Source organism: Talpa occidentalis, unplaced genomic scaffold, assembly GCF_014898055.3.
Source record: "Talpa occidentalis isolate TD23 unplaced genomic scaffold, MPIMG_talOcc4v2.1 talOcc4.4, whole genome shotgun sequence".
Classification (NCBI taxonomy): Eukaryota; Metazoa; Chordata; class Mammalia; order Eulipotyphla; family Talpidae; genus Talpa; species Talpa occidentalis.
Genome location: NW_023604295.1, coordinates 51,946,207 through 51,968,960, shown reverse-complemented (window position 1 = coordinate 51,968,960; position 22,754 = coordinate 51,946,207). Strand labels below are relative to the sequence as shown.

The window sequence follows — 22,754 nt, the reverse complement described above, 5'->3', positions numbered from 1 at the left end:
ACCTCTCCTGTCTCGCCCACTGCTCCCCTCAGCAGTGTGTTTCAGTGGATCTGCCTGTTCTGTTCCCCACTGTCTCTGGTGAATCCTCTCACCCTCCTGCACATCTGGCCTGTACCCCAATTCTCATATGCATGAATAAATAAAAAAAATCATCAGTTTAAAAAAAATAAATAAAATATAGTAAGCATTGACTTCTCACTAGTAATTCCTTATCCCACCTTCTAGTAACTTCCATCTAGTTTAAGATAGCTACTAATCACTGACCATGAGTTTAAACAATGGCAATTCAAATAATACAAACATGGCAGAGTACCCACCAAGTGCCAAATACCTATTATCAACAACCCAAGGGTAAACAGAAGGAGTGTTTCATGTCCCTGGCTTCATAAAATTTATGGTCTGGAGGAGAAGATAGAAATCACACAAATGAGAGTAGAATTACGAGTTTAAAGAACAGATGATAAGAAACATTCGCTGAGAGCACATAACCAAGAAAGCTGACCTGGACTGAGGGCTTCCTTAAGGAAGATATGGTAGCTAAAATCAAAAAGATACCCAGGTATTAACAAGATGCAGGAAGGTAGGAGAAGCACTCCTGACAGAGGATAGAACTTGTGCAAAGGTCATGTGGCAGGGAAAACTAACTCTGGAAAAGTTGTAGTTTGACTAGAGTAGACTGAACGAGGATCGAAAGGGAGATAATCAGGCACCAGATGCCAAAATGGCTTGCATTTCTCAATAAGGATAATCTTTATCTCAAGAGTAACAGAAAATCAAAAGATTTTAGTTGGAACTTGGGGGGGCAGAGGGGGGAAGTGACATAATCATATTCACCATTTCAGAAAAGTCATCCTAGCTGCAGGTTGGAAAATAGATCTGCGACATCCTAGATAGGATACAGGGAGACCTTCTGCATGATCTTAAGACTGCTAAAGTGCAGGACAGTGAGCGTGATCACTTGACCTGAGATGGTGGGATAGAGATAAGAGACGTGGAACATATTTTAAAGATGACTGAATCTGGGGAATGAAAAAGAAGGTTGTCAAGATCGACTGAGACATTTAATGAGACATGAAACATTGGAAGGGAGCCAGGTAAGTGGTTTGTTGCTGCTGTTGTTTTGGAGGGAGGGGTGGCTGGAAGTGAGAAGATCATAAACTTAGTCTTCAGCGTGTTGAATGCCAGGTCCCCTGAAGATCTCAAAATGGAGATGTCACATAGTCTTCAGATTAGAGGAGAAGTCTGCGAGGAATATAAATCTAACGGTACTAAATCTAAATGTACTGCTGTCATGCAGACATACAGAAAGGCAGGAGTCCTGGTTTTGTTTAGAGGAAGATGGATCAGACCTGAGGCCAAGTTATGAGAATCCTGGAAATAAGTGTATAATCCATTCAACTCAAGTTGCATATTATTTATTCAAGCATTTACTAAATGTCTAGACATCAGTAACTACAAAGGCACTGGAGGCACAAAGAAGAATAGGGAAGGTTGTTGCCACGCAGAACAGTCTGGTGGGAAAGACAATAAAGCAAAATTTAATAGATTGTGGTTAAGTACTGTAAGAGGCATATACACGATCCTTAAACAATCGGAGGAAAGAGTACCAGCTCAGCTTGAAGACAGGGTCAGAGAGCTATGCAGAGGAGATGGTGTTCGGCCTGAGCTTAGCTATAAATACTGATGCGCTTTCCAGAAAGGCAGGGCTGTGGAGAAACATCTGAAGTGTAGCATAATATCTTTATAATTACTTAGATGTAAGGCTAAAAAAGAAAACAAGTTTGTGTACAAATGATTCTACCACACGGGCTGTATTTTAAAGACTCCAGAAAAGAGTGTAATAGACCAGAAAAGAGTGTAATAGACCAGGAAAGAAATAGACCTGTAATAGAGCCAGGTTTGGTAACCCAAACACTGTGCCTTCTACTTATTTAGCTTCATCACTGTTCTGGCTCTATTCCATGGCCTGAGTCCTTCTAGCCTTAATCCCATCATAAATTTTCCCTCTAGTCCAATCATCTCCACATCTATTTGGGACTTGAAACAGTTTTTAATTTGACTTGCACCCTGAACAGTAAGCATAAAACATTCCCCAAATACTCCCATGATGTGTTAAAAACATGGCTGCAATTCTTTGACATGCCTCCCATGGAGAGATGGGGTTTTAGTCCTCCCCACCCCCACCCCGAATCTGAATGAGGCTGGCGACTGCTTTACCCCACCAAATATGGTAGAAATGACATGAGACTTCTGAGGCTAGATCAGAAAAGGCCAGCTGCCTGGCTTTTTGGAAAAACTAGACCTCAGAGGCCTTCTGCCATGTAAGATGAGCATGATAGGCCCTGAGGCCACCATGCTCTGGTAAAGCCCTAGCCACATGCAGAGGCTATGAGGAAAGCACTCCTGATAACATGCCAGCTTAGCTGAGCCCTCAACCAGGTGCCAGACTAGTAATAAAGAAGACTAGATGATTCCAAGCCCCAACCATTTAAGTCGTCCCAGATGAGACTCCAGACACTATGAAGCAGAAGTAGTCTATCTCTGCTGTGACCTCTCCAATTCCTGATTCAGAGTATGAGCAAAATAAAAATGATTATTGACATATAGGTCATTAAATTTGGGGGGTAGTTTATTATACAATAGGTTACTAGAACAACTCCCTATCTCTACCTAATTTTTCTCCATAGCTCTTATTACCTTACATATCACATATTATTTACTTTACTCATATTCCATCTATGCCTCCTACCAGTGTGTAAGGTGCATGAGGGCAAGTATTTTCTTTTTACTCATTGCTATATTCCCAGAATCTAGAACCAAGGTCCAGCACTTGTAGGTATGCTGCAAATATAAATAAAATGAATTAAAGTCAGGCAGAGAAAGGATATGTGAAGTTCTGCTGGGAAATTACTTTGTACCATGGAACTATTATTAACCTACAGGTGGTATAAAAATGGGTTTTCAGGAATGAATTAGCAATGGGAAGAATCACAATACTATTTCTGTCACTTTGAGTGAATAAACTATTAAAAAATTTTATTATTCTTTAAAATAGAGTTAGAAAATATGTATGCTTCAAAAAAAAAAAAATAGCACCGATACAACATATTTATGAATAGGTTCAGCAGAAGTTCACTGTAATAACAAACTTACCATTTGGGGTACCCAAGCAAGGGCTGTACCTCCTTGTTTGAATTTCATCTGTGTTAAAGGCGTTTTGCTAGCAAAATCATAGACTCGAACAGAGCCTATAGAAAAACAATTTTAAAAATTACATAACCTTTTGAAATAACCTTTGCTAACTTTACATGTTGAGCAAAACAAGAAATTTCATATATAACTAAACCAACAGATAATCTAATAGCCTTTCTTTAACCCAAAATAGCCACGTACACCTCAGTCAGGTAATTTGTAAATACAAATAAGACAACAGCTGATTCACTAATGGATCAGTTTCACCTTGCACAGTCCACATAGATTAGCTGTAAGTCAAGAAGGAAGAAGATGGAAAGAAAAGGAAAAATATGAACATGTGTAATATCAATATGAAGAGTATTTTCATGAGTAACTTACTACTTGTGTCCAAATTTTAATCTCTCACACTAACCGCGGCTGCTGTATTTTGGGTTCCCTCCCCCTCTGCAAAAACTCACCTCACTTGCATCAGGAGGCATCACTTTTGGGGGACATCTCCAATGCTTTTAATCAAACACATTTTTAAAATTGTATTGAACACCAAACAAAAAAGCCAGATTTATTTCTAAGCGTTTCCACTCACAGTCCAAGGCAGTAGTGGCCATGAGATAAGTGAGAGGAGAGACAGCCAAGGCTTCTACAGCTCCAGAATGGAAGGAGAAGAGGCATTCTGGATCTTGAGTCTGACGGTGAAAGGACAGAGAGCCTGTTAGAACTCAAATACAGGTAGATATAGAATTAAGGTCAAGTTTAAAGAAATATAAACAAAACCCTAAAAGACAGGTGTGATTTTATCTGAGTAGAAAAAAAACCATAATTGGTTAGAAAAAGCATTGGACTTTGGAATTAGAAACAGAGCGCTGACTGCACTTGAGAACTGATTTTATGCAAGTCACTTCAAATGCCAGGTTCCATTTCTATACCAGTAAAATGAGAGGAGGGCAACTGGCTAGTAAACAGGGGGGCTGTGAGGATCACGTGAGATAATGTGAATGCAAATGCCTTGTGCTTATGAAGATATAAAGCATTGTGTAATGTTAGGCAATAACCACTTTTCTGGTAACTTTTACTATGAGAAAAAGCCTTTTATACATGAAATCATAACTTTAGGATTCTCAGGAGTCGGACATGATGAGCAATTTTTTGATGGGAACAATGATAAAGTTGAGAGAAAATATCTTTTCAAGAAAACAATGAAGTCTTATTGTGAAAATTAGGAAAAAAGAAAAATAAGCAACTTACAATATTTGAAAAACTAAGGTCAAGCTTCCACATGGCTCCACTGGCATCCTAACAAAAATAAATATCTCATAATATTTTGTGTTATTTTGAATTTCAGAGGAAAAGAATTGACTTCTTATGATTTAAAGGACATACACTACTACCAAAAGCTTGCAAGTGAAAAGCACAAATGAAATTTAACACAACAACCTCTATATCTTAGAACATAACCACAAAATAAATGAAACAATCTCAAATACCTATGGTCAGTTTAATATATAAAAGTGTTCCTAAGTGATTTTCTGTGGATGAAATATAGGTCAATTAAGTAATAAAATTCAGAAACTCTTCACTGAAGTATCAATAGAACTTTTAATAATATGATGGACTTCCAGTGACAAATTATACTACTGATGGGGGCTAGGGAGGAAAGGAAGGGCACCACACCTAGGACAGGAATCTGCACATACACACTGTATGACGAATGATCTGTTTTCTTTATATTTCTTTATATTAAAACTCTTTATATTAAGATTTACACTGAGAATCCTGCCCCAATGATGCCCAAAGGAGTCTGGACACTGATGCCATCGGATGTACCAGTGTCAAGATAACCGAGAAGATAAGTCCTGGGGGCTGACCATGACAATTATCAGTAACACCAACTGTGATGGGCTCTTCTGATGGATTGTTTGCTCTGACTGCCTTTGTGGAACTCATTATAAAAAGGCCAGCTTGAGATGAGATGACAGAAAGAGCTGTTGAGGATGCTATGCCCACCATTCTCTCAGCTCAATGGCCAGCGATCTGAAAAATTAAACTGCTCATGGATTCTATTCCTGTCTCTGCTTATTGGCTTTCTGTAGTGACAGGCAGCAGAACCCAACCCTATTCTGCCCAGGTAACTAAGGAGCCAAGAGAGAACAGCACAACTTACCTGAGCCATCCAAAGGTTATTTCCAACTTCGTTCATCTTTATCATAGAGAAGAGTTGAACATTCTTGTCTACTTGAAGTTCATTAATGGGCTCAATCTCTAACAATCCAGTATCATCTACAGCATCAGCAGTATCTATTGTCTCAAAATCCCATATCTTATAAAATAAGAAAATATTTTAAATCAATCAGTACTTTCTGAATATGTTTTCTAATAAAAGGTTGCAATTTTTTCAAGTCATTTCTTGTTTCATGAAAATTAATAATGAATGGGTATAATTAGAATACAGCCAAGACGAGACCCATGGGCTTTTGTTCTAAAATGAGGAATGATAATTATAGTTCCCTTTTTGTTTAGAAATTAGTGAGAAAATACAGGCCTGAATAAGAAGTCTAGTTCACCCAACGTAAACTTTATTTCAAGGTTTCTGTCAAGATTTTCTGCAAATGTGATAGTGAAGGCAAAGATAAACAGCTGGGACTACATCAAATTAAAGAGCTTCTGCACAGCAAAAGAGACAATAACAAAAACAAAGAGAAACCCCACCGACTGGGAGAACATTTTTGCACACAACACTAACGATAAAGGACTGATCACAAAAATCTGCAAAGAGCTGATGAGACTCAACAACAACAAAGAAAATAATCCTGTCAAAAAAATGGGCAGAAGAGCTAAAAAGAAACTTCTCTGAAGAGGAAATGCATATGAAAAATTGTTCAACATCACTTGTAATCAGGAAAATGCAAATCAAAACTACCATGAGATATCATCTTACACCTATGAGAATGGCACATATTAAAAAAACTAGCAACAACAAATGTTGGCAAGGTTGTGGAGAAAAAGGAACTCTCCTGCATTGCTGGTGGGAGTGCAAACTGGTCCAATCACTATGGAGAGCTGTGTGGAGATTTCTGGACCTACTAAACATAGAGCTTCCATATGATCCAGCAATTCCACTCCTAGGTATTTACCCAAAGGACACAGAAACATCAATTCCAAAGAGCACCTGCACCCCTATGTTTATAGCAGCACTGTTTACAATAGCTAAGCTTTGGAAACAACCCAAATGCCCAGAAATAGATGACTGGATCAAGAAGATGTGGTACATATACACCATGGAATATTACTCAGCATTCAAAAAAGATAAACACATGCAATTTGCAGCAACATGGATGGCGCTGGAAGGGATCATGCTCAGCGAAATAAGCCAGAAAAAAAAGAAAAATACCAGATGGTCTCACTCATAGCAGGAATCTAGAAAACTTAAATAAGGGACCAGGAAAATGAATAACTATAAAAAAGAAAATATCAAAATCAACAAACAACTATGAACCAGAGACACTGTATGGGGGGTGGGGGGCGGGAAGGGGAGGAATTGGGGTCAAAATAAGGGTGTTGCAATTGTAAGGGGAATATAAAAATAAAATTTATTTTAAAAAATTTAAAAATTTAAAAAAAAATAAACACAGGGAAGTTTTACTAAATATATTTTGAATTACAAAAAACGCCAAACATAACTAAAATGTTACTCATTGTTAAAAAAAAAAAAAGATTTTCTGCAAATAAAGTGTCATAAAAAAGTGGTTTAGTTGTCCAACAAGATATTATAATGAATCCTGTTTTATACACACCAGCAGACCCTTGAAAAGGGGAAACACACCTTAATGATTCAATGGTAATCTTCATTATAACGAGAAAATAGATATAGATGCTGCCTTCAATAGAAAATATTTATATTTCTTACCACCAATTTAGAGGTATTTGTACTATTTGAATAAGCTCTATTGTTCTCAGGATAAGAAATCAGAGCAGTGAGGCAGGATGAGGGACAGACTTCCTCTGTGAAGTGCCAGAGCCTGCCCTGTATGGTCCTGTTGACACACCTGCCATGTTATCCCAGACTCAGTAACTCAAACCTTGGGAAAGTATCTTCAGAGAGCAATGGTGTTGCCTTGCAGAGTAGGTTGGTTGGTGAAAGGCCCAGATCATAAGGTTAACTAACTTATGGGAGTTGGGGGAGGTTTTGCCTAAAAAGTAAGGCAAAGATTTACAACATAAGGACTAAAGAGATTAAGACAAATTTTGAAAAGGGAAGCAAGTTTAGCAATTACTAATGTTTGTGAAAGGATCCTCTGTGCAGTATTTAACTTCTTTTCTGCTGAGGTTTCCACTTGGTATTCTAACATTTGTGGGCAACAGATCTTTAGAAGGATAGTGACTATGTTGTATGACAAAATAAAGAACATAAAAGATTGTCAGAAGAGAGGGTAAAATCTAACAAGATTAAATTTAACATGCTAATTGTAAAAATGTATACTTGGGTTCAAAAAGCCAATGGTAAATGACAGACTAAAGGAGACATGGCTTAAATAATATATTAGACATAGTAAGCACAATAGGTGTCAACAGTGACCAACTATTAAAAAAATACAATCTTAGTTACAATAACAATACTTTCAAAAGAATGTCCATAGTATACCACCACCATCTTATGGGAGGTACAGAAAGAATATGTACCAAGGGGACCACTAGGAAAATCACAAGACATCAGGTTTGCCAATGCAGTAAGGAACAAATACACAGGTGGGTGGGAGCAAGTTTGACAACAACCAAGGGAATCTAGAGGCTGGAACAATGTTCTAACATAAGCCACACGATGGGTAGAAGAGAGTCCCTACGAGAAGACATGTGAATTCACTGGTGTAACGAACAGTGAGAGGGGAACTCTTCTTGTCTTTGAGTATGGTGTTTCTAACTGGTAACCTCAGTAAAAAAAAAAAAAAGTAATTGGCACTTTGATCCCTAAATAATGACCCATTCACAGGAGGGCATCTTGAAAGAACGCCCGTGTCCATTGTTTACATTGGGCTAACAGGGATTTTCATTTTCTGAAGCTACTATTTTAACAGCGAAGTCAAAATAACTAGATACCCTCAGAAATTTTCAGTAATATAACACTGTAAATTAATTTTGACTGGAATTTAAATATGTACCACAAGAAAAACATTTAAAATGAATTGGCCGTGGGAGTGAATGACGTTCATGAAAAATAAAAACCTGCAATTGGATGAAATGCAAAGCTTAGATGTGGATGCTACTACCCACGTATGATGACAACTTACCCTAATCCATCCATCTGACCCAATAGTGATAACTTCACCCTCATCTAGCATTATCTGGTTAATGTGACCTTGGTGACAAGATTTCCTTGCAGATCGACAGAGCTCCACTTTGATGAGGCCAGCTTCCCAAACCAACATATTGCCCCATTCTGACCCTGAGAGCACCTGGCAGGTATGCAGAAAGACATACGCATTAAAACAAATACATATATTTATGCTTCAAGTGGCAGGTAAGAACTATTTGAAAGATTTTTCTTGATTATGAAAGCAAAAATTTTTAACAGAAAAATAAGAAAATACAGAAATCTTACTATCCAAGAACCAACCACCAATTATATATTGATGTATTCCTTCCAGTATAGTTTTATATTATTATGATTTTTTTTTCTTTACACATCACTTAAGAAAATAATCCATACGTGGAATTACTGGGTCAGAACTTAGAGACGTGTGCTTCATGGATAAGATTCTACCTTTTAAGTACAATATCAGATGTTTTATGAATTACATTATAAGGCCAGAACTGAACTCAGCAGATCACAGCATTAACATATCCAACTTCAAACAAGGGTAATCCTCTGGAACCACCTCATATTAATCTATTAATCCAGCACTTCCCAAAGTACATACCACAAAACTCTAGATATTAGGATGTTTAACAGGTATTACATAATAAGTAATAATTATTGAATGTTGACTCTGTGCCAAACACTGCTTGACACTTTACATACATCAAGTTAGTTAATCCTAAAAGGCTATATGAACCAGGTATATTTATTGAAATACCCTACACAGTTGTACACTTTGGGTACTTTGTTTTCCCAGGGAGTCTTTCTCAGTTACACAAAGGAACCACATGAATCAATGAAAGCCTTATTATTAGCCCCATTTTGCAAAGAAAAAAAAAAAAAAAAAAACACTGTTGCACAAAACAGGTAAGGAGCTTGCACAAAATTACCCAGGGAACTAAGGGTTCTAAACCCAGGCTCAAAAGTACCTATTCTAACACTGCCTCAGAAGACTAGATACTGGGATAATTAAAGTCAAACAGTTTCCCTTTTTTAGGACCTGTTGGAAGCTTTAATACAAAACTGCTCGCTAGGGATCACCATGAGGAATTTCTAGATATAAAGACATATGTCCAAAAAAGTCTTACTTTCATCAAGCTTCTGGGCAGACTAACATTGCACCAAATTCCCTTTGGGAAACTAACCCTTGGCCCATGTGTGCTATGTCTGCGCCTCCAGTTCCCTCTCATGTGGAGTAACTGATGACCCTTACTCAGTTTTTTCTACCTCTTGAACCTACCTATTCTTATCTACCTATTTTAACTATTACTAAACTTCAACTCACTTGCGGTACATTTCTTTAGACTTGATTTCTTTTGTCCAGTTACTAACACCACCAGAAGTCAGAGCCAAAAGGCATGCCTTGCTAACACATCACTCACACCCCACTTTGCTGCACCATTCCTGAGCAGTCCCAGCCTTCCTGCACATCTCGGAGATGTCAGCAACATCCTCCTTTCTAGTGCAGCTCCCTGACTCTGATTTCCCTTCTTTTGATTCATCTGGCACTTCATGGCCAAGATTATCTACAACTTCTTATACCTGCAACTGTGTTCTTCTAGTGTGTGAATAGTTCTGCCTGGCTATTAAACTCTTTACACACTAAGGCCCAATCCCAATTCTCACTCTAATTTCCTACTCTTTCCCAGGATGGACGCTTTATTCTAATTAGCACTCTCTTTCATGTCACATTTATTCCTAGCTGTAAACATTTCCTCTGGAGGGTCTCATTTTAAATGACTTTTCTTCTACACTTACATGAAATCTACTGAAACTTTTAAAGATATATCTTACATTTTTAAATGAGAGTTGTATTGATCTTTATTATAGCTTAATTCTTAAACTATTTAGAGCTGAAGCTGAAATAATTTATGATCATTTTGTATGTTTGAGTATATAGTTTAGCCAGGATCCAAGGCGTTTTATTTCTCCTATGCATCATGATTGCCAATTGAGACTATCCCAGTTGGTACATGACTAAACCATTTGATTTCTTAGAATAATATTTGTATACTGATTATTTATAATTGGGATGATCAAAAATAATACTCTATGACTCATCCTAATAAGAAACCAAATATACATTAATAGAAAGCTGATCCTATAGGCGATATGCTTATAAATCTTATAGCGGAAGCGAGGAAATAAACTAATAATGTTAGTAAGCTTATTAAAGTTACAGTGTTGCAAATGCCAATGTAAAAGAGCTCAATCTTCTTAAAATAATAGTAATAAAAACAAAAGGCATAAGACTTTATATAACCTTTGACCAGGAAAATCCTCTTTGAGTATTAAGCAAAGTAAAGAATGGGGAAAGAGGGCCTCCCTGGTGACACGAGGTTAAGCACCTCGATGTGAAGCAGCCCGCAGCTTCTGTAGCACAGAGTTTGATCCCTGCCCCCCACCTCTGGCCAGGGAGCTACCCACATGGTGCAGCAGACCTCTCCTGACTCACCTACTGCTCCCTTCAGCAGTGTATTTCAGTTAGTCTGCCTGTTCTGTTCCCTACTCTGTCTCTGGTGAATCCTCTCACCCACCCCCTAGCCCCACCCCCATCTCTCTGGCCTGTACCCCAGATCTTGTATGCATAAATAAAAAAAATTTAAAAATAGAAAAAAATGGGGAAAGAAACATGCATTGCAATTCCATGACAATTAAAAATGACACGTGTGTCACTGTGTTAAAATATGAAAATGATTGCTTACTGTGTAATATTTAGTAAAACAAACTAGAAAATGGTATATAGATTGTGACAATTTCATAGAAATACAAAATTACAATTGATAATGTGAAGTCAAAAGTGTTACTTCATATTTATAATTATCTATTACTGCTAATACAGACAGTGCTTTTAAAAATGTATAATATACTTTTATATATGTATGTCACTCAAATATATAACATCACTACTGTAGAACAGTGGCATACTTACCTTCCCATCCGGGAACTCCATGTAACCTTCTACATCAGTAGTGGCTGTTTTACCAAATCGACCTAATGAACCCTGAAGCTTGAGGCCTGTGAATGTGAAAACCATTTCCCAGAACCTGCAAACAAAAAGGAGACTGAACATACCTCAAAGACTTGTTTTCATTTTATCACCCAAGCATTTACATGTTTCAAAATTACATATATTTTTTCATTTATTTCTCTGATACTATCTGTTAAGTTTTTACCACCTGTCAGGCAAAGATTGATTTTCTTGATCACACTGTGCCTTCATTTTCTCAAAAATAAAACATGAATGTTAATAGCTCCTACTTTATAAAATTTTTAAAAACTCTTAAGATAGTTCTAATACATAAATGTTAGTTATTACAAATATTTTCTTATAATAGTCTAATTGAGTCAAGAGTCAAAATAATGAAAAACACATAGAAAAATGATCTGGCCTCTCTATGGGATATAAAATAGATAATGAAAAGTATCAGCAAATCATATGAAGCCAAGAGCCTAAATGACCGATATGTTTCCACATTCTATTATAGTACTTCACATGTGACATTAATAGTTCAATGTTTGTCTTTCCCTAAAGATACAGCACGTAGAAAATATGCACTTGGCTAAACAATGGGAAAATGTAAGGAATTAAACATTTGTAATCTATAGCTAGCAGGGATTTTATTTGAAAATTTCCCCCACAGTTACATTTTAAACTATGTTTAATGATTTAACATTTTTAATGACTGAATTAAGACAACTGCCAGGTTTAAATTAGACTAAGAAAATGAGGGTAAATAAAAATGTCTTTCTCATAAAGCGTCACTAGAAATCAAGTTAGGGGCAGCTCTAGAGTGATGGTGAAAGGTTATTAAATAAATGCATAAGTACTCCAAAAACTGGAGCAAAGGTACAGGAAGACAAAATCAGTCCACCCTGAGGGACCTCCGTGGTGGTGCAGGGGTTAAAGGCAGCACTATCAGCTAGCACCAGCCACTGTGGCATTAGCTTGATCCCCCCCCCCCCCCCCAACTGCTCCCTTCAGCAGGGTATTTCAGTGGCTCTGCCTGTTCTGTTCCCCACTCTGGGGTGAATCCTCTTGCCCCCACACTTCTGGCCTATACCCCAGTTCTTGTATGCATAAATAAAAATAAATCTTTTTTTAAAAAAATTATCCCATCTTGGGAAAGACCAGAGTGTGAGAGAGTGAAATGGGTGTGAAATTTAGAGCCACAGACCTGAAATCAAGATTAGGCGACAACAGCAAAAGTGAACAGGCAGTGCTGCATCAAGTTGAAAGCTTCCACACAGCAAAAGAAACCAATAAAATAAAGAGCAACATACCAGATGGAAGAAAACATTGCTAGATCATAGATCTGATAAGGGGTTTAAATAACCAAAATATAACAAGAAATCATACAACTTAAATAGCCAGAATAATCTGATTCAACAAATGGATATAGGATCTGAGTAGATGGCCCACAGGTACACTAAAGGGTAGTCAACATCACTGGTCACCAGGAAAATGCAAATCCAAGTCACAGTGAGACATCTCCTCTTAGCTGTTAGAGTGGTCATTATCAAAAAGATAAGAGGACAAGTGTTGGAGAGGAGAAAAGGGAACCATTATATCACTGTTGATCAGAACACAAATTAGTATAGCCACTATGGAAAACAATACGGTGTTTCCTCAAAAAAATTAAAAATAGAACAACCATATGATCCAGGAATTCTGTTTATATGTAATTATATGAAAAACAATCTCAAAAAGAAACATGTACCGCCATGTTCATTGCAGCATTATTTTCAATATCAAAGATATGGAAACAATTGTCCATTGATGAATAGGTAAAGAAAGCAAGGATCTATATATCTGTATAAATATCTCCCCCTCTCTCTGCGAGTGTGTGTGTGTATATATATATATATATATATATATATATATATATATTCTGTGTGTTTACACACATATACACACAGAGGATTACTCAAAACCATAAAAAGGGGAATCTTGACATTTGTGTCAGGATGGACCTTGAAGGCACAGTGCTATGTAAAATATGTCAGACAGGAAAAAAAAAAAAAAACACCACATGGTCTCACTTATAGGGGGGAATCTTAAACAAAATAAAAACCAAAAAACTCCGAGCTCATGCATACACTGAGACTAGATTATGGTAAACTGGATGTGGAAGGTGGGGTGAAATGGGAGAAGGCGATAAGAAAGCATAAGCAACAATCTATAAAATAAATCATAGGGATGTAATATATAGAATATATTGTGTATTTTAAAATTAATAAACCTTAAAAGAAAAAAATGTAAGCATGGTAATGGATGTTTATAGTCTTATTGTGGTCATTTTACAATATGTACAAAAATTCAATCACTATGCTGTGCACCTGAAACTAATGTCATATTAAAAGTCAACTATATCTAATTTTCTCTTTTAAAGAGAAGGCTCTGCTACCATCTAGTATTGAGGATCCTGTGTCAGGAATGGTCTGTATAAGTCTTCTTTTACAGATGAAGACTGAGTTCAGCAATATCAACATGACTTATCCACCATACAGTATTGCTATAATGACAAATAGTGGATCTGAAAGCTCAATGTGAACTTGCAAACACTATGCCAATGTTAGGAAGGCATTATACAAACTCTTGCAAGAAGGCAGGAGACTAAATTTATCTTCTTTTACATGTGCTGTCTTCAGAAACAAATCCCCATATCTAATTAGAAAAACTGCACTACTGGTTAGTTTTCAAAATAACACATTTTAAAATAATCTTAATGTTAACAACAAAGCAAGTGTTTCCAGCTGGCTGATCCTCTTAGCAAATGCCCTTAGGTTAGCCCACTAGCACCTGTGTTCCTCATGCTACCTACTTGATATGGCCTACTCCTGATGTGGTAAGCTGCTCGTCGTCTTCAGGATTGAAAGAAACCTTAAAAACTTCCTGGGAAAAAGCTTTTGTCCTCAGTATGGTCTGCTCCTCTTTCCAGTTCCAGATGGTCAGTGTGTGATCAGGGTTACCACCAACAGAAGCCAGCAAGGTACCACTGGAGTTAAAGTCCACGTATGCATATGCCAACTCAGTCCCATCTGAAAGGGTAAATGGGAATCTAATGAACAGCAGCAATATTAATCTCGTTTTTTGAAAGTATTGTTTTTAAAAAGCAGAGGTGGCATTATTGAAGGAAAAATGCCGAGAATTCCCTAAAGAAGCAATTCTAAAATCACTTTTCACCCTTCATTTTAGAATGAATTTCACATAAGGGGCAAGGGTGAAGAAATCTTAATCACATTTTGCATGAGAAAAACACTGAGAACATATTCTGTTAACAGGCAGAGTGAGGGGCACCCTGGGACTCAGCAAAACCTGCCGCCCTAAATGGGTTCTGCCATCTGCCATATAAACATAAAACATACTCTCAGTAAGACCTCCATTAAAAAAGAAATTTAAAACAATTAGACCAGTGCAATAGAAAGAAGAGAAAGGATATAGTTAAAATAATTTGCCCATGAAACACCCAAAGTTACCCATCTCTTCATGGGTAAATGTGCAGCCAAACAGGGTTGGCCCGAAGCAGAGCCACTGAGGCCCAAAAGCTTGCCACAAGTCTAAGGCACCTTCTGGTGGACACCCATATAGGAAAGGGGTGTCTAAAGGACACCCATATAGAAGGGGCCAAGCAAAATAAAAATACAAGTCAAGGTAAAGGCTGCCATTGTCAGTCTTCCCACAGGCCTCTCACCCACATCTGTCTCTTCCAAGTGTCTCCTTCTATGTCCCCCAAGTCCCTGGTATAAGTCCAAGGCCCAGAAGCAAGTGCAGCCTCTTCCCAGCCCCTTCCAGCTTCTCATTGCTCAGCTCCACCATTACTTGGGTGGAGCGGGGAGCCAGGAATATCCCCTTTCTATGGAGATTGCACTGTTACCATTCCATTTAATGAATGTGGGGAAAACAAATGTTAGAAAGCAGAAAAATTAATCTGCAATTTCAAATTTGCCACCGAAAATTTCACATACAAGAAACACTGACAATGACTTGAGGTTTCCAGTTGCACTTGGAAGGAACTTGGAAATCACCCTTCCAGGCTAACAACAAGGAAAAACTGAACAGACTGAAAAAATCAACAACTCTTCTTGGAGCCATAAGAGAGGGAAGGACAGAGGGCAAACCACTGCCCCCAGGACTGAAGAGGCCAACAGGGAAACAGGAGTTTGCTACTTACTGTGGCAGGGACTCAGCAGCTGTGGAAGCAGTGCTGGGTCATACAGCCTGAACACCACCTGAGGAAATGAGGCTCAGTGGGGACGGTCAGAGCTAAAACTCCAGGGGGACCTAGTCATAAGATGATCCCCCAAATATGAAGTTTAAGGGCCTCCCCAGTGGCGCAGCGGTTGAGCGCTGGGTTGCGAAGCTGCCCGCAGCCTCTGCAGCGCCAGTTCGATCCCCGGCTGCTCCCCGGCCACCGGAGGAGGGTCCCGCATGGCGCGCAGACCTCTCCTGCCGCCCGCTGCTCCCCTCAGCAGTGTACTTCGGTCCTTCTGCCTGCTCTGCTCCCCGCTCTGGCTCTGGTGAATTCTCTCACCCTCCTGCGCTTCTGACTGTACCCAATGCTTGTATGTATGTATGTATAAATCAATCAATCAATAAATAAATCTTTAAAAAAATATATGAAGTTTAACTTCAGGAGCTTGACCAGATTCCCACGGTAAATACCTAGAAAAGCCCCACTGGGCTTTGAGCAGGGGAAGGAAAAGGGAATGTTTTTGAAACCAGAGCAGGCAGCTCTTAGTACAGCTTGCCCTCAGGCAAAACTCATTCAGCAGAGCCTACCTCCACTAAGATTTTATCAGAGACTACCTGACCGGGAAAGGAAATCTCACTCCTGCCACTCTGGCCATCCTGTCTGACAAAGGAGGAGAGAAAAATACGCTTATGTACTTCACAGTCCAGAGAAAAAGGATCACTGAAAAATTGAGACCTAATCATAGGACTAGAGAACACTTCCCTTCCTTGCCCCACATTGCTGAAAGCCTATTTATATGAATTTGTTTGTTTGTTTGTTTTTTAACTTAGTTCATCATGTCTGGCTATCTAGGAAAAATTACAAGGCATACCAAAAGGCATAAAATACAATTTGAAGAGACAGAGCAAGTTTAGAAGTAGAATGGCATGAAGTTGAAATTACCAGATAGGGAATTTAAAACAACTATGATTAATATGCTGAGGGCCTGTAGGGTAAGGAAAAATGTCAGGCTTTTCTGTCCTCCCGCCATCAGGATAGATGATGGATCCTTGCGGTCCTGAATGCATGCCTGATGGCGGGCACCTGGAGTAGGGTGTGGGCATAGGTAGATGGGATTCACCTGGGCTAAGACTGGCGGCATCATGGGGATGCCAGCAGAAGCCGAAAGAGAAGGGGGGGGGAGGGAGAGGGAAGGAGGGAGAGAGAGAGAGAGAAAGAGAGAGAGAGAGAGACAGGGAGAGAGACAGAGAGAGAGACAGAGAGAGAGACAGAGAGAGAGACAGAGAGAGAGACAGAGAGAGAGACAGAGAGAGAGACAGAGAGAGAGACAGAGAGAGAGACAGAGAGAGAACGCTGGAGAGCCCAGAGAGACGGGTAAATCCCAATAAAAACCTGCAAAAACCACTGAGGACTCTGACTCCTCCTTTACCCAGTCTGCATGGGATCAGAAAACCTGCACAGTGTCCCATTCCTGCCCTTACAGGCCCTAATGAAGAAAGTAGACAATATGTAAGAACAGAAGGGCAATATAAACTATTAAAATTCTAAGGAAGAGCCAAAAGGAAATGCTAGAGATAAAACAACACTTAAGAAAAATGAAGAATGTTCTCTGATGGGCTTATTAGTAGAAAAGTCACAGCTGAGAAAAGAACCGCTACCCTATAGGATATCATCAATAGAATCTTCAAAAACAAAGCAAAGAAAAACACTGAATATCTAAGCATTGTGGGTATATGTGAAACGAGAATACCAGAAAAATAAAGAGAAAGAAACAATATTTGAAAAAATAGTGACTGAGAATTTCCACCAAATTAATGTCAACCACCAAACCACAACTCAAAAAATATTTGCAAAACACATTTCATAAAGGACTGTTATCTAAAATATACAAAGAATTCTTAAAACCCAGTAAGAAAACAATCCAATTGAAAAATGGTGCAAAGAGATACAGACAGCAAAAACAAGCATATAAAAAGATGCTCTACATCATATGTCATCAGAAAACACATCTATTAATGTGTTAAAACACATCTATTTTAAATGACCAAATTCCAGAACACTGACAACACCAAATGCTCCAAGGCTGCAGGGCAACAGGAATTCTCAAATGTTACAGGTGGGAAGGCAAAATGGTACAACCACATTGGAAGACAATTTGGCAGTTTCTTTCAAAACTAAACATACTCTTACCATAGGATCAAGGCATTATACTCCTTGTAATTTACCTGAAAGTACTTATGTCCACATGAAAACCTGAACTTGGATGTTTATAGAAACTTTATTCATAATGACCAAAATGTGGAAGCAACTACAATGCCCCTTAAGAGATGGGTAAACTGTGGTATCCACAATGAAATATTTTTCAACATTAAAAATAAGCCACCAAACCATGAAAAAAAATGACAGAATCATAACTGAATATTGCTAAGTGAAAGGCGGCTACATACTGCATGATTCCAACTATATGACATTCTGGAAAAGGTAAAATTATAGAAAATTTAAAAATCAGTGGTTGCCATACAAGGGGACTTACAAATTGAGAAGAACACAGATCATTTTTAGGACAGTGAAAATACCCTGTATGATAGAATGATGGCTATGTCATCACACATTGTCTAAACCCATAGACTATACACCAAGTATAACCCCAAAGGAAACTCTGAACTTTGGGTGATTATAATGCGCCAAGGTAGGTTCATCCTTGCTAAAAAATTTACATTGTGGCGAATAATGTTGATGTGTGTGGGGGTAGAGGGCATATGGGAAACCTCTGAACATTCCTCTCAATTTCATTGTAAACCTAAAGCTGGTCTGAAAAATAAAGTCCTTCAAAAATTAATAAAATTAATTATATGGAAAGAAGAATGATAATTGTGATGGTTAATTTTATGTGTCAACTTGGTTAGGTGATAGTACCCAGTTATTCCATGATACACAAGTCTAGAGGTTTTTGTAAAGGTATTTTATAGACATTTTCAACTCTATAATCAGTTGACTTTAAAGATTATACTTGATAATGGGGCGGGGAGGGGGGCGCTCACCAATCAGTTTAAAGTCCTTAAAAGCAAAACTGTTTCCCTGAAGAAGAACAAATTCTCCCTGAAGCAGCATCACCAACTCCTGTAAAGGGATTTCCAGCCTGCCAGCTGCCCTACAAACTGGAGACTTATCAGCACACACAAGTGTATAAGCCCATCTCTTTCAATAAATATCACCTTTATCTTAATAGTGAAACAGAACTATACAGGGGCTATCGCAGGGCTACAGTGTCAGAAGGACAGTGCCCAGCAAAGGGCAGGTTACTGTCTGTGGGTTCTTCACCCCACACAACTGCAAGACCACTGGGGCTCAGTGAACAATAATGCGGTTTATTTAACGAACAGGGAAAACAAGGAGTTCTCAAGGCCACAAGTAGCCAGCTATCTCACCCCAATGCCCAGAAGTCCTAAACAAACACCACTCATCAAGATGGCAGCATCCCGCCAACAAGGGCCTGGAGCTCGTGGCAGCTGGCACACAGCGAGCCAGGGTCCAACTCACCGCAGCTGGAGGTGCTCCCAGGTAGGGCTGAGGCGATGATGCCACAACAGCCCACAGTAACAGTCCAAAAGTTGGTAGGGACAGCACCAGACACTGGAGCAGATGGAACAGAGGCAGCAGAACCAGGAAGCAGTCTCAGACAATCAACAACTCTCAGAGGTGGCCCAGATGCACAGTGCTGGTCACCCATCAAGAGCACAGGGTTGTACTGGCCAGTAGTGCCTGTCACCTATCACTAGGAGGTGCCGGGGTCAGAAACACCATGTCAACAGCTCTGAGTTTTTGGGCCACACTAACAAACAGCTCTTTGAGACACCAGGCCTGGGCATTCAGTGGTCTATTCAGGCTGTGTCAGAATCAGGCCGGAGGCGGGTGCAGCAGCCTCCCTACCTCTGCAAAGCTCTCTAGCTTCTCTTCTTCCTTCATAGGTCAGCTGCTGGCTGCTGCTTATTTCATCTTCTTTGGAGGACAGGAACAGAGTGCTTCTCAAGCACAGAGAGTGTCCCAAGCTGGCTGCTTCGCTGCCATACGTCCGCTTTCAGGGTCCCCCACCTATAAGTCTGATTGGACCGTTTTCAATCCTATGGCTGATTGGACCATTTACCAATCAGCTTATAGCTCACACCTGATCTTTCAACACAATCCAGGCACCAGATCCACAGGCCTCTCTACAGCTGCAGCTAGAGGGAGCCACAGAGTTGGAGCTGGCCCTGTGGGGCCCCAAGTTCCTCCCAGCAGCTCTGAACTAGGGCTGCATGCTGTGGGGTGGCCTGGTAAGGGAACCACCATCACTGCAGGCCTCTGCCCGCAGCTTGAGCCCCAGTGGGGCCACTGGTGGTGGGCGGTAAAATACCCACCACCCGCTGCTGCTTGCCCTGCTCACAAGCAGCTTCTTGGGCCGAGCGCAAAACTTCCATGCTTGTCCAAAGGCTCCCGCCGCTTCAATGGCAGTGGAAAAAAGCCAGTGTTGACCCACAGCTTGTTTTGCGGGGCCCTCATTTCAATAGGAGTAAGATTTATTGAAAGAATCAGCTTATACAATGTGCCTTATACATTTCTGTCCCCTACTTGTTCTGTTTCTCTGGAGGGCCCTGAATTTCTACAGTAGCTTCTCCAAAATGCTGTTAACCTGGGCATGAAATATTTTAAAGATTCAACTCGACTCACCTCGAAGGATTCTGTAGGGCCTCAGGGAAGGGTATTCATAGATGATAATATCTGGAAAATTTCCTTTCTCAGCTACTATGAAATAAGTTTTCTGGGGGTGAACCTATAAAAAACAAAATCTCACTAAAATATTAAAAGACTTTCAGATCAATAAATCTATTAATCTGTATTTTATATCTGTTGTTTTAAATTGTTTAGTAAGATCCACTCCACCTGAAAACTCAAAAATGGTTTTCTGAAAGACTTGAAGAGGAGTATGACTTAAGAAAATCATTTAAATTTTAATTTGATCAATACAATCATATTTAACTCGTTATTTGAATTGCTATCAGAAGTGCTATAAGTGTGGGGGCTCAAGCTTTGGCATGCCTCAAAATCACAGGGGGAGGGGAACTTACTAAAGCCTAGATTGAAAGCCTGACACCTGAGCCTCTGAGGCAGTAAGTCAGGGTTGGGATCAGAGAGTTTGTATTTACAATTCTGACAAGTTCCTAGATGCTATTGATGCTGCTGGTCTGGAGCCTACTCTTTTAGAACCAATTTAGATGAGTTATTCACCCTGCATACAACTTAACCTACTCTTTGTATGGGAGGCTGTACAGAAGAAATCATGTTTCTAGAGTCGATTACATGTCGATTTTAAAATTTTCACTTGGACAAATTAACACTAGTGAATATAAACTGACTAAAAATGAGTATTTCCAAGAAGCCAGATGTAGAGCAAAATACAACAAATATACCCAGGATAAATTATTTGTTACAGCATTTCAAATAAGAACCTTGTAAATTGGGTAGAATTGTATGTTATTTTTGTTCATTGGTAGCCAATGTAAAGAAAGAAAAAATGGACAAATAATAAAAAAAACCAGACTGTTATACATTATTTAAAACACAAAATGTCCTTATAAAATTTTATTTTTAGTAACTGTTTTTCAACTACTGATAATATACCTAACGCAGCAGCTTGGTTCTGATAGAGATTATAATGGAAGTCCTGGACCTAAGTCATTGTTGTAACTCCCACACACAAGTGACAATCAGACCTGTGAGTGGCAAGTTGCCTCATATTACTTCATTCAAGTAAATACCCTTCACTTCACCTTGAACAAGGTCTGAGTTTATAGAATGAACACATGATATGATTACACTAAAAACAACTAACATTTACTGAGCGCTTACCATGTGCCAGACCCATATCAAGGTTTTTATGTGAATTAATTCCCCAAATTTTACATCATCCTTGTGAGCGAAGATACTATTAATCCCATCTTATTGACAAGAACACAGAGGCACAGAGAGGTTAAGCAATTTGCTTGAACTTATACAGCTGGTAAGCAAGAGAACTAGAATTCAAGCCAGGTGTTGGAGCTAAGAAGCAAATGGAAGTTAAAAAACAGTAGATCCCAAGGACTTAAAGGGACATAGGTTAAGATTTTGACTTTCTAGATCCCCATTCACAAACCAATACAGTGTATTGGAGGTCACAGAAATCCGAATGGTGATTTCAGTAAATTTTTACCCTTCTAGGTCTTACCCACAGTACAGTGAAAATGTTTTTAATTTTTCCACTCAAAGATCAGAAGCTGTTTGTGGGGTTAAGTTGTAGTGTTTTACTTCATTTTTAGTGCAGACCAGAACTAGAAAGTCATTTATTTTATTTCCAACATAAAGATTAGCCCTTATCTGTCCCAGAAAATATTTTATATGCCCTCAAACACATTTTTCACATGTTTCTCACAGCCTTGCAAAGCACTTCTCATTCACAAACTCTTTCCAAAAAATGGAGGGACATGGGCAGTGGAGGCAACGACACTATCCAGCCACCGACAGCTCTAAAACACAGAGAAAAATCCCTGTGGAACTGTCCAGAGTCCTAGAGGATGACCATTAAGATCAGCATTTGTGTGCAATTTGCAGCAACATGGATGGCGCTGGAAGGGATCATGCTCAGCGAAATAAGCCAGAAAGAAAAAGAAAAATACCGGATGGTCTCACTCATAGCAGGAATCTAGAAAACTAAAATAAGGGACCAGGAAAATGAATAACTATAAGAAAGTGAAAATCAAAATCAACAAAAAACTATGAACCAGAGACACTTTTGGGGGTGGGGGGTGGGAGGGGAGGGATTGGGGTCAGAATGGGGGGGTTGCAATTGTATGGGGAATATAAAAATAAAATTTATTATTAAAAAAAAAGATCAGCATTTGTGATCACACTATACATCTAATATGGACCTCAAACCAAATTAATGTAAAACAAAATAGAAAAAATAGAAACTATTATTGTTCATAAAGTGACAGGAAAATATT

General features: G+C 38.9%; 1 protein-coding gene across 1 annotated transcript in view; it reads right to left on the bottom strand.

The window, feature by feature from the left end:
- CFAP44 (cilia and flagella associated protein 44) overlaps positions 1-22,754 on the bottom strand; it is a 77,398-nt gene that overhangs the window by 45,231 nt on the left and 9,413 nt on the right. The window contains exons 6-13 of the mRNA XM_037525542.2: positions 20,446-20,548; positions 14,368-14,584; positions 11,475-11,589; positions 8,475-8,639; positions 5,354-5,509; positions 4,438-4,485; positions 3,779-3,878; positions 3,154-3,248 (exon numbers count right to left, since the gene is read on the bottom strand). Coding sequence (XP_037381439.1) covers positions 3,154-3,248; positions 3,779-3,878; positions 4,438-4,485; positions 5,354-5,509; positions 8,475-8,639; positions 11,475-11,589; positions 14,368-14,584; positions 20,446-20,548 — 999 coding nt within the window. The remainder of the gene's footprint in view (positions 1-3,153; positions 3,249-3,778; positions 3,879-4,437; positions 4,486-5,353; positions 5,510-8,474; positions 8,640-11,474; positions 11,590-14,367; positions 14,585-20,445; positions 20,549-22,754) is intronic.